General features: G+C 36.5%; 1 protein-coding gene across 1 annotated transcript in view; it reads right to left on the reverse strand.

Annotated features, from left to right (window-relative positions):
* LOC121383591 (E3 ubiquitin-protein ligase UBR4-like) overlaps positions 1-12,867 on the reverse strand; it is a 129,182-nt gene that overhangs the window by 37,791 nt on the left and 78,524 nt on the right. The window contains exons 73-89 of the mRNA XM_041513681.1: positions 12,342-12,349; positions 11,978-12,140; positions 11,553-11,631; positions 10,477-10,689; positions 9,736-9,907; positions 8,729-8,876; positions 8,429-8,514; positions 7,734-7,821; positions 7,365-7,493; positions 6,724-6,788; positions 6,476-6,536; positions 5,054-5,232; positions 3,540-3,678; positions 3,247-3,372; positions 2,678-2,806; positions 787-944; positions 125-236 (exon numbers count right to left, since the gene is read on the reverse strand). Of these exons, the coding sequence (XP_041369615.1) occupies positions 125-236; positions 787-944; positions 2,678-2,806; positions 3,247-3,372; positions 3,540-3,678; positions 5,054-5,232; positions 6,476-6,536; positions 6,724-6,788; positions 7,365-7,493; positions 7,734-7,821; positions 8,429-8,514; positions 8,729-8,876; positions 9,736-9,907; positions 10,477-10,689; positions 11,553-11,631; positions 11,978-12,140; positions 12,342-12,349 (2,055 nt within the window). The remainder of the gene's footprint in view (positions 1-124; positions 237-786; positions 945-2,677; positions 2,807-3,246; positions 3,373-3,539; positions 3,679-5,053; positions 5,233-6,475; positions 6,537-6,723; positions 6,789-7,364; positions 7,494-7,733; positions 7,822-8,428; positions 8,515-8,728; positions 8,877-9,735; positions 9,908-10,476; positions 10,690-11,552; positions 11,632-11,977; positions 12,141-12,341; positions 12,350-12,867) is intronic.

The raw sequence follows: 12,867 nt of genomic DNA on the forward strand, positions 1-12,867 counted from the left end.
CAAAATAGATCAATGTTTAAAATATGAACACTGAAATTTGAATGTTTTCTTTACAATATTTTTCTACTTTCTGAAGATTAATCTCTACATTTTTGCACCTATGCTTGTCCAGGATAATACTGACCTGAGTACAGAGTATCTGTCTCATGTTGGTGTTGGTGACAAGGGCTCGCAGCAGAGTGATGCAGTGTTCGACAGCTGCACTGGCACAACCGTAACAGTTGCTCGACCGGCAGCTACAATATAACATCAAAAACTTTATAGCCAAATAAAACAGACAGCAAAATCTAACATACAGTATAACAGTAACCAATACCAAGGTAACTTACTGCATGCTACAGATTCAATTTATTACCATTTTATTTTATTATTATTACTTTTTTTTTCAGTAACTGTATATTCCCAGCACAGTTATGTAATCTATTATTTGAAGCAATATGTACAATGGGCACAGGTCACCCAGAGTTCTGAAAAAAATGTCTTATCTAGTCTCTACACAGCACAGGTCTTAAACACCCAAAATACTTTGTACTCCTGGCACACACTTCGGTCGTTTAGCCTGACTGTAGTGGAAAGGGGTTAACAAGTATGACTCAGTGGAGTGCTTATATACATCATGTCGAGATGAAGCCAGTACCAAGATAATAACCCAGTAATTAACAATCTTGAATGTAATAACGTAACCACCCCGTAATAAAGGCTGGTTAATTCCCTATTTTTTCGGAGAGATGACAAAATCTGGTTAAATGGTTTCTGTTATGTCCAACTATTGCCCATCATACTAACCTGTCCTTGTGTTTCTGGGAGACGGGTGTTGAACATGTTGGAACCTCGACCACTTTGCTCAGTTTTCTACCAGCAAATATATCTTTTCCTTTCAGGGCTACAGCCTCCCTCTGTTGTCTGTCATACTCAACGAGTTCCCGGCGGCACGCCAACACTTTCTGTAACAGATAAAGATCAATAAGCATTCTGAGAAAACTGGTAAAGCAATACATATCCCTTACCAGGCACAAATGTTTTCGTATTTCTTAAGTTCAAGGGCCAAACCTATACACAAAATTTCAACTCAATATCTCAAGGCATTGTGAAAAAAAGGATTCAGAATTTGTTTTGGTATCTTATAAGTTAAAGGGCCATAACTCTGTCAAAAATGGGTAAATCGCCATGAAAGTCAACACTGATCTGTAACTGTACATGATAAAACTATACACAAAATTTCATCTCAATATCTTAAAGCCGCACACCCTAGTTCCATCCAGCGAAAATAAATTATAATTTGGTTAATCTACAAACCTGTAACACACTTAGATCACGTTTTTATCAAATGGAGTGAAAAAGCAGGTTTTATATCGATAAATACCATGGAAATCCCCATGTCCCAATTGCTTGAAATAATTTTGAAAGTTTGTATTCTGATGTCACCAGTAGATGTCGCTCAAAGCACAACAATGCCTACGTCACGACAAATTTCACAGACTTGGGGTGCGTTCTTTTCACCTCTCCTGGACATGTTCCAACTGTTCTGTCCTGTTTGTATCCCCTCTCCAGATATCATAGGACTTAGCAAAATTATTGGTTTTAAGGGTTTGTAATGTTTTGTATTGAGATACTTACTTGTCTGAACTTTATTGTTACTGACCGGCCTCGGTGGCGTTGTGGCAGGCCATCGGTCTACAGGCTGGTAGGTACTGGGTTCGGATCCCAGTCGAGGCATGGGATTTTTAATCGAGATACCGACTCCAAACCCTGAGTGAGTGCTCCGCAAGGCTCAGTGGGTAGGTGTAAACCACTTGCACCGACCAGTGATCCATAACTGGTTCAACAAAGGCCATGGTTTGTGCTATCCTGCCTGTGGGAAGCACAAATAAAAGATCCCTTGCTGCCTGTCGTAAAAAGAGTAGCCTATGTGGCGACAGCGGGTTTCCTCTAAAAACAGTGTCAGAATGACCATGTTTGACGTCCAATAGCCAATGATAAGATAAAAAATCAATGTGCTCTAGCGGCGTCGTTAAATAAAACAAACTTTACTTTTTATTGTTACTGAAAATGTTCACGAACTGTGAAGAAAAATCTCACAAATGAACAACAACAAATCGGATGTTGATTGCGCGAACCGTGCACGAGAAAACAAACCGAACCAAAATGATAACGGTCACGTGGTATACCAACGTCTGTGACATTGAAATGGAAATATCCCGTCTAAAAATAGATTAGACCTTGTCTGCTCAACGTTTTTTTCTCAAACGTGCGTCCGTTTTTCAGAAATACGAAAAATGCATTTTGTGGTATTACAAACACCAGGATTACCAAAAAACACTTCAGGTGAATGGAAAAGTATATTCTAAATAATAAACAGTAAGTAAAGTGCAATTTTATTTGTGAAAAAATGGGTTTAATAGCGAAAAACAATGCCGTAATGGTTAACAACTAGCCGTAACTAGGGTGTGTCCCTTTAAGCCATTGTAAAAAAACACATCCGGTAAACTATATATGGGATGGATGGACAGAAAGACAGACAGACAGACAGAAAGACAGACAAATGGAGATGAAACCTATAGTCTCCTCTGGTTGGACCGATAGGGGGACAAAAAAACCTTCTTATGTTATTTTGTTCATAGTAAATGCCATAGGTCAACGGTCAGGTTATGTATGAAGAGAAAATGCTCCTGTATACCTGAATGATCTTGCTGAGTTCATCAAAGGATGAATTGCACTCCATGCAGTACTTCTGTGCCAGGAGCTGAATGGCCTTGTTAACACTACATGCTGGAACACCACCTGAACCACTTGTCGGCATGTCATCCTAAAACAATACATCACAACAAGTCATTTCACCCATCTTTAATTCTTGAGATACATACCTTTTCTGTTTCACATAAAATGCACTTGGAGCTACTTCAAACACCAGGACAACTATAAACACATCCGATTTGTCAAATTGATCATTTAAAGCAGGACGCTGTAAGTAATGTGCAATCTCACGATGACAAAAAAATTCTTACAGTCTAATTATTTAACATTTCCTAATAATTAAGATTCGTGCCTTTTAAAGCCACCGGGGACAGATCTAGCTCAGTCAGTAGAGGTAGTTGGTACAAAAGATCATTCAGTGAGAAGGTGCATATTAAAAAATCCTATGGTTCTAATAAAATATTGCAGTGGGTTTCCTCTAAAGACTGCATGTTAGAATTATCAAATATCTGACATCCAATAGCCGATGATTAATGAATGAATATGCTATACCCCGAGTCTCTCCGTGCTGTGTTCTATGACCTGTATGAGCAGGTTCTCCAGCAGGGGTCTGTGAGTCTGGAGCTGTTTGTAGATCTTGTCGGCCTTCTCCAGCATCGAGTTGATCGTCGAGATGGCCTGCAAACAAACACGACAAATCACTCACACTATGCTTTCAGCACAGGTTTTTCAGGGTGTAAGAATTTGTGTCTCAGAAAAACATTTAGTAGATAAAAATAATTTGCAATGAGTATTTAAAAACTAAGCTAATTTAAACTCCAAATTAGATTGCATTAAGCAGTTACCTTTTTACGATCTTCCTCATTTTCAATAGGGTCAACAGCACAACACGGTTTGGCTACCAGGGTGAAGTCGAACTTGGCGTATTTACAGAAGCCACAAGCATTGCACAAGAATGGGTCCTTTTCATCATAGTTTATGGCTCTGAAATACATGTCAAAGTTGTTACACATAATAAATATATATATAAAATGAATTGCCAAATTGTATGACACCAAACAATGTTCCAAGTGTCATTAAACAAACTACAGTTGAGAATGGGAGGGAAAGAGTTAAACAATGTTCCAAAGTGTCATTAGACAAACTACAGTTGAGAATGGGAGGGAAAGAGTTAAACAACGTTCCAAGTGTCATTAGACAAACTACAGTTGAGAATGGGAGGGAAAGAGTTAAACAACGTTCCAAGTGTCATTAGACAAACTACAGTTGAGAATGGGAGGGAAAGAGTTAAACAACGTTCCAAGTGTCATTAGACAAACTACAGTTGAGAATGGGAGGGAAAGAGTTAAACAACATTCCAAGTGTCATTAGACAAACTACAGTTGAGAATGGGAGGGAAAGAGTTAAACAACGTTCCAAGTGTCATTAGACAAACTACAGTTGAGAATGGGAGGGAAAGAGTTAAACAATGTTCCAAGTGTCATTAAACAAACTGTTCTTTTCTTTTCTCAATTTGAATCTTCACATGACAAAATTAATATTTTAAAATCTAACAAGCTCTTCTTGCCCACTCGACTGAGTAAGTTAGCTTTTGTACGGAACAAGAATCTTCCATTATGGTCATATGACGACACCTCAGCACATTTTAAATAGTTATTTGTTTCTAATATACGATTATTTTGGGTAAGACAAGAAACCTGTTGTTACCACATCAGCAATTAAATTTTTTAATTTGCATTTTTCTAGAGACAAAAATACAAACTGTAAATCTAGTTTTACGAGCTACAAAGTATTGCGAAAACTGTGAGGTACTACCGAGCACAGTACTTTCTCTACACAACAGTAGATTATATAAATAATGATTTGTTAAATAATAGACAAGTATCAGTACCAAAAAAAGAAATATGTTTTAATGTAGCCTTTGCCCTATATGCTATTTTCAAAATCTTAGTCGTGGCAATGACTTACTAAATTCACAATGAGAAACCGGTGATATGTGCTAATTTAACACTTAACAACAGCTTTTCGATTAATTAAACCAACACCTGGTACGAACTTTCATTTCAATTCTCGTCAAAAACAACATGCTTATGTTTTTTTCTGGTAATAGTACTCGCCAGCTGAGATCACAATACTTTCTATACACAGTTTTGTTCATTGTTAACCACTCCCAATACTTTCATGATGCAATACATAATACATTTACAATTACAATGGTTTTTGATATTCCTGTTGTGGGACAATGGATGGCACAATTCTTAGAACCATTGCACTGCAGGCAAGCACTCTACTACTGAGCTTCATCCGAAACCTCCACCTCACAATTGTAATGGATCCTCTAATTCACCAGACACATTACCTGCACTTGTGGCACTGGTAGACATTTTCTCCACAGTTCCCACACACTCCCGGGTTGGCTGGCACCGACGCGCTGCACCGGGGACACTGCAGCGTCTCCGCGGTCGCCTGCAGGTTGTCGAAGAAGTCCGTGTACTCGATCATCAGGTTGCACGCCACTATAGGGATGGGAAACTCCACCTACAAGTTATATCAGGTCAATTCTGAAATGTCCACTTTCAACATAGCAACAAGAAATACAGCATTTTAGAATGATTTGAAATTTTAAAATGATTTTAAGTATTGAGGTGAATGTACAAGTACCTAAATCAATATTTAACACTATAAAACTACACAAAAAAATAATCTCATCTTCAAAGCAATCCAACATTTCATTGCTGAAAGCAAACGTTTTGATCAATAAAACCTTTATTCTTTGTTTCTCTGTTCTAATTTATATACAAATATTTATATTTTGACAGGTTATAAGACAATAGTTTAACACTAAATACACATCTTGTATTTTTCTCAACATGTCAATGTTGACCAGTTATTACTTCAATTGTATAATGTAGGGAAAGGTCTTTATATAGGCTATGCCTGTTGACCAATCCCATCTGTTAATATATAAACAGAAATAAATATTGTTTAAACCAATATTATCTGACCAGCTAACTATAGGAAGCAACATTTTGACCAGCTAACTATAGAACACTTTTGACATTAAATTGCGAGGAAAATAATATTCCGACAAGAAGACATTTATATTTTAAAAGAAATTTGGTTGGTGACCGAAAACTATGAATAGAGAATACTACATGAGTGGCCATTACATACAATGTATCTTACAAATTGTTTTAAAATGTATCTAACAAGCAAAAGCAAGTTTGATATGTTTTTAAATAACAAGTTGTGAGCTAATGGTATCTAACGGACACAAATATATTATTCTATTCCTTACACACCTTAAACAAAACATGTTTAAAATAAATTCAAATGTCTCTTCCAACTATAACTCAAAGACAAATCAGTTTCAGGTTAACCTGCACCACTGTCACAGTAAGAAATTTACTACACAACTGTAAAGTAAACTGTAAAGTAAACTGTAAAGTAAACTGTAAAGTAAACTGTAAAGTAAACTGTAAAGTCACATTGGAGAAAACTTGGGAGTGTTTTTCTCTTTTATAGACACTGATGGCTCAGATTAAGACAGAGTGAAAGGACAGACATCCAAACCACAATAGCAAAGGAAAAAGAAGGAAGTTACAGTCACGTGATCGGACAGGAAGGGGTGTGCAGTAGAAGAATCTTAGGCCATCCCATTGGCTGTTGGGATGTTCGAACCAGACTATTATCCTTTGGGGAATATGCACTAGTTTGAGGACAGGTGATGTTGAAAAGAAAAGAACTATCAATATATTGCTTACTGACAATGTCCACTTACCTTAACATCGGTTTGGCCAGCTGTTAAGGTGACTTTCTTTGCCTTGTGCCACAGTCCTGGTCTGGAATACAAATATTTCAAAATGATTTAATGCATGACAAAACAAACCACTTGCAAAAATTATACATATTTATAGACTAAATAGACAAGTTTTTAAAAAACCTAACTAAATTTTGCTTCATTGTTTATGATTATGAACCACTATAAAAACAATAACAAAAACCCCAACAAAAACAAAACAAACATACCTGTTTTTAAGTTCAACCACAGCTTGCACAGTGCGATTATTGTAGTAGATATTGAGTGCTTTCACCTGAAATTACAAAAACATTAATAGTAATATATATTCTTTTCTTTTTTTGTATTTAAAGGGACAGACTCTAGTTTTTAAACACTAAGGCATATTTTGCACTATTACAGCCGTTTATGATCACTGAAATCAAACATTGCTTACATTTTGTTTAGATTATCCATTTCTGTACATCCGAAGTGTTTCTGGCCATCCTGGTGTTTCTAATACCACAAAATGCATTTTTCATATTTTTAAAAATGCACATACGTCTGAGAAATAACAGTTATGGAGTCGAGAGTTTTAGTCTATGTTTAATGGTATTTCACTGTTTCAATGTCACAGACTCTTGTTTCACTCTCTTGTAACGTAACAGGTTTGTAACTTAACCAAAGTTAAGTGTCCATTTTTACGGGTTGAAACTAGGGTCTGCCCCTCTAACCCGACTACTGCAAGCCGACACGCTTTATCACATGCAGTGCATTCACCAATTCATATTTCCCACCATTTAGCACATGTGCCTGGCTGGAAATAAGACAAAAGGAAATAACTTTTGTTTTAATAGTGACAGAGCACTGAGAAGAGCGGAGTAAGCCTAACCATCTTTGTGCGCTTGAGGTCACTGATTCGGAGAGATATCTTGGAGATGGAGTGACTTCCGACCAGCTTCACGATGTGGGTACTCGTTGTGAACTTGGAATCCACCTTCACCGCCGATAACTTGAGATTCTGAAAACGACAAGCACTTAAATTGTTAAACAATTTCATTTATTACACACACACAAGATCAGCAAAATGTTGTTGGCATCAGGTAATTTTTGCTTTGTTTTTGGTAGATCTTGGCATAATTGTGCATTACTGTTATTAGGGTTGAATATGTTTTTGTTTTGTTTGTTAAGAGTTGAATAATTTTCTCTTTGACAATCTATTTTGGCTACTGTATTTTGGTGGACGTGAGTGTCTACTTACTGAATTGGGAACCTCTGGGTTGTTGCAGACAAGACAAGGATCACTTTCCAGGTAGTAGCCATCAAAATCCACCAGGCCCTGCAGCATGCTGTAAACAAACCAAGACGATCATTACACACACATATATAGGCAAGGTTCTACCTATTAGACATGCTTGTTCTGGACCGGCCTGGACCGGCACTTGATAGCTCCATGGAGCATATTTGCTACCAATTGGTGCTGTCGACCACAGCCATACTAAGTAATAATGTTATAATATTAAGTCAGCATAATAGTCATAATTTTCGTATTTCAGCATGCTACCTTAAACACTCAAAAAATTTTTTAGGCATAATTCTGTACACGAAGGTGGCATCAGAAATAAAACACCAAAATACACTAGTTTCAAACTGAATAAAATAAAGTACAATCAAATGCCATTTTATTATTTTAATATCAAATTCTTTTTTGCATCATACTGATGTCATATTGATAGCAAAGACAACTGAATAATGCATACTTGTATACATAGTTTCTCGGATAAGCACAAAAGCATCAATGAATCCAGTGACATGGTCAATACGTTTTCAAAACTAATATTAAGTACTCAGTAATAAACAATGCCTTATTAGCTGGTTAAACGATCACACATTATACAATTAACATTAAAAATTATTCTTAGTTTTTTTTTTTATTATGTTTTTGCCTTCACATACTTGTAAATAGTCGCATTTGGGTGATTGGAAAGAACTTGGTTTTCTTCTCTCAAAACACACACTGCTTTCTCCAGATATTCTCGAATCTAAAAAAAAAAAAAAAAAAAAAAAAAAAATCAGAGAAAAAATTACAATATGTTAACTTCAAAATGGCAGTTAATTTTACATGAATATATCAATCAGAATGGTCACATTAAATCCAAAACTTAAATAAACAGCAACAAAAGCCAACAATATACACAATGAAATCACTGGATAATGTTATCTTTAGACTACGATCAACTTAAATGATCAAGTTACCTTTTTATCTGGAATATCTGGTGTCTTGAGCACAAAGTAGCCCAGCAGGTCCACAAACTGAGTGGCCTTCCTTCCAAACACTGGCAGCTCCCCCCACAAATCCCACATGATGTTCAACACAACTTCTTTCTCATCGGGGCTCGAGTTTCTACAAAATATTTGTCACAAAGATATATAATTTAATGTTGTTAGACTACGCATGTGTGGCCAGATAAATGTCCTGTTTTAGAGGTGGTTTTATACTGTCAGCTCAAAATGGATGTTAAATAATTAATTCATTCCTTCATTTGCTCTTTCATTATTTTTGGGTGGTGGGATTTAGCCCAGTGGTTAAGCGTTTGTCTGATGCATGATCAATCCATCAATGGGTAATTTCTCCTTCCAGTCAGTGATTCATAACTGGTGTAACAAAGGCTATGATAGGTACTATCCTATCTAATGGTATATATAAAAGATCCCTTGCCGTTAATTGAAAAGCAAAGCCCATGGAGTTGTGGTAACAGGTTTTTTTCCTCTCATTTATCTTCATGGTCCTTAACCGTATGTCCAGTGCTATATACGCGTCGATAAAAATGTGTTGAGTGCACTGTTAAATTAAACATTTCTTTCTTTCATTTCTTTAGTCTAATCATTTATTCTTTTTTTAATAATAATAATAATAAAAAATTATCATTTAATATTTGCCTGTTTTTACACTGCAAAACGAAATATATTTTTCAAGAGCTATAATAATGAACTATTCATAATGGTACCCGAGACATGTACATGCAGAGTACTACACTCAGTTTTGCTATCTAGATGTCATTTTCACGAAACAAGTGAACTTCCCAGTATTTGACCGAACGAAAGTGAGATTAGATACCATGGGAAATGACGTCATTTATCAACTAATTCACAATTGTTGGTTCGCATGAAATTTGAACAACAAAGCCAGATGTTGACCAGGTGGGTAATAAAGTTAACTCTTATTTAACACTAAATTATTTACAAGTGACGAGTGTGCTCACCGGTAAATCTGCAGCACCAGACTGTGTGCCAGCCAGCGGTTGCCACTGCTGTTCGACTCCAGCAGAAACGTTCGAATGAACTTCACCAGCAGCTCACGGTCCAGCACTTTGTTGAGTAACTTGACGAGAGTCACACACAGAGTCTCGTCAAACTTCTCCACGTCTTCACTCTCTGTTAAAAACAAAACATCTCCATACTACAAACCAATCACTTCATATAAATATCTGAAAGGAGCTACTCATTCAGTACCATAACTGCTATAGTAAAGATCATGGTACGATATAAACTTTAAATGAAATGACCGTGAATGTAACATTATTTTGTACACCTTCTGTTCCCCTTTAATACTACTTCTTTAAAGTTTGTTCGTTTTGTTTAATGACACCACTAGAGTACATTGATTTATTAATCATCGGCTACTGGATGTCAAACATATGGTAATTTTTACATATAGTCTTAACAGAGAAAATCTGCTACATTTTTCAATCAGTATCAAGTGATCTTTTATTATGCACCATCCCACAACCAGATATCACATACCACTGCCTTTGATACACCAGTCGTGGGGTACTGGCTGTAACGAGAACTTCTTTATAGTTACAACTTGCTAGTTCATTGGTGTAGTTACTGTAGAAATGTAGACAACTTGGAGCATTTTATCTTTTCATGAATACAACATTATCACACGACATATGGTTTCACAAGTCTGTTATAGGCGTATTATCATCACCAATACTTACCCTGTTTGACCTGCTTGCTTTCTGACTTTGTCTTGTTTTTCTCCTTCTTCTGTTTGACCGGTGAGGCGCTCGAACTGCTCGACGAGCTGGCCGCCAAGTTCTGCTGACCGCTCTGCTTCACGCCACACAGTGCGGCCTGCAGCAGCTGTAGCAGAGTCGGCGCCATCCCCTCGTCCAGAGAGATGCTCGCCTTTACCAGGAACGGCAGAGTTTCTGAAAAACAAAACATTATTAAATTGAGGGCTGACAAATAGAACTGGCTATGTCCACTCTTTTCAAACAATTAATATCGTCCAATGTTTGTCCACTTTTTTTTTTTATAAATGTAGTTTCTAGGTTTTGTGTTGGGGTTGTTTTGGGGTGGGGGGTTTTTCTCTCTCTCTCTCTCTCTCTCTCTCTCTCTCTCTCTCTCTCTCTCTCTCTCTCTCTCTCTCTCTCTCTCTCTCTCTCTCTCTCTCTCTCTCTCTCTCTCTCTCTCTCTCTATCTCTCTCGGTTTTTGCAGGGGTGGGGCAGGTGTGGGTGAGGTATGATGCAAAGTATGTAAATTTTTTAAAATACATTTGTCATGCATTTTTAAAAATTAAAAACTGGACTGCATTACTACACATGGAAGCTGTCACACCTTTAAAGAGACTGTTTAGATTTTAAAACATGAAAGTGAAACATTTAAATATGTGTGTGCATGTGTGTGTATTTAAAAAAAAAAATTACCATTTATGTTGTCTATTATTTGTATATATATATATATATTAACAGGTGATAAGGTTAATACAGTTTTCAGAAATACACTGTGTTCACCCATTGCAGAAACACCTGAGTATAACTGAACAGCAACAGAAAAATAAATATAGTGGTCTGCTATTATTTTTATTTTTAAAAAACCGCCATTACACAGAAGCATATTTTAAGGTTGACAAATAAAACCAGTTGGTAAATGTCCAAAATCATACTTTTTAGAAAACAACTTTGTTAGATACAATTGATTTCATATAGTTTGTTTCCATTCCACATGTGCAAAACATGGTTGGGTATAATTGTGATTAGGACTGTAGTGTTGTTACAAATCCACACTTACCTTGGGCCTGTTCACAATATGTCTGCCAGTTGTGTGGTCTGGAAGTAGCAATTTCAGAGCACACTTTCAAATGTTCAATCTGCAAACAAAGATAAACTCATTAAAAAATTTCTTTTCGAAAAACATAATGCTACAGCTTAGAAGGTTTAAATACAATTTTAGAAATTAAAGAATGAACAGAAAAGAAATGCTTATGATATTTAAAACAAAGTATGTTTTTATTTTTTTAATTAAATACAAAACAGTTTAATTATAAAACAAAACAGACTGTTGATTGACAGTTTATATAATCAATTAGAAAGCGTTATATTGATGGCATGGTAACTATACTTCTAAAATATGTCTAAGATGGAATTTTAAAAAATTAATAATAAAACGTGAAAACAAACACATTACTATGAAAGGGAACAGTGGAATCTACTTACCAATGGTAAGCAGTGTGTCATCCAGGCAGCACTACGCCGTGTGGCAACTAATAACACACCGCTGAGATCAAAAAGAAGATTCCCTTCAGACAGATCTCCACCACGATTGTTGAGGTGCGATTCGATGGCGTGCATGTCTCGCAGCTGTTCCAAGTACTTGTACCTAGAAAATATGCCACAGATGAAGAGAAAAAAGTAATAATAAAACAAAACACACACATTACTATGATGAAAAAAATACATGGAAAAGAAAGGAAAGGAACGCCGTGTGGCACTATTTCCACTGTTTCGAGGCCTCCCTTCAGACATCTTGTTCGATAAACAGCGGTCCTCAATGGTGATAGCTTTGGTATCATGAACAAACCTGAAAGGCTGATAGCATTCAAACAAAAGTTATGATTTTTTAACGACAACACCTGATGCTGATAAGCACATTGATGAATTAATCACTAGAGCACATTGATGAATTAATCATCGGCTATTGGATGTCAAACATTTGGTAATTCTGACATATAGTCATCAGAGAAAACCTGCTACAAGTTTCCTAATGCAGAAAGGGATCTTTCATATGCATTTTCCTGACAGACAGGAAAGCACATACCACGGCTTTTATTCAGTTATGGTGCACTGGTTGGAATGAACAAAAACCCAATCGGTTGAATGGATCCACTGAGGTGCTGACAAACAGCTCCCTTATTAGTGGTCTGCTACAAGATCTTTTAAATCAGGGGTGGGAATTGGTGAACTGTAAAAAAGAGGAAATCTAGAGGGGTCCGGGGACAAAGACGATTAAAATGCGAGGAAACGCAATGTTCCATGAGAGGAAAACCGCGGATCCGAGGAGAATTACTACCCCTGTTAAATACACTTTTTCAGACAGGTTAGTACTA

The sequence above is a fragment of the Gigantopelta aegis genome, chromosome 10, assembly GCF_016097555.1.
Source record: "Gigantopelta aegis isolate Gae_Host chromosome 10, Gae_host_genome, whole genome shotgun sequence".
NCBI classification, from domain to species: Eukaryota; Metazoa; Mollusca; class Gastropoda; order Neomphalida; family Peltospiridae; genus Gigantopelta; species Gigantopelta aegis.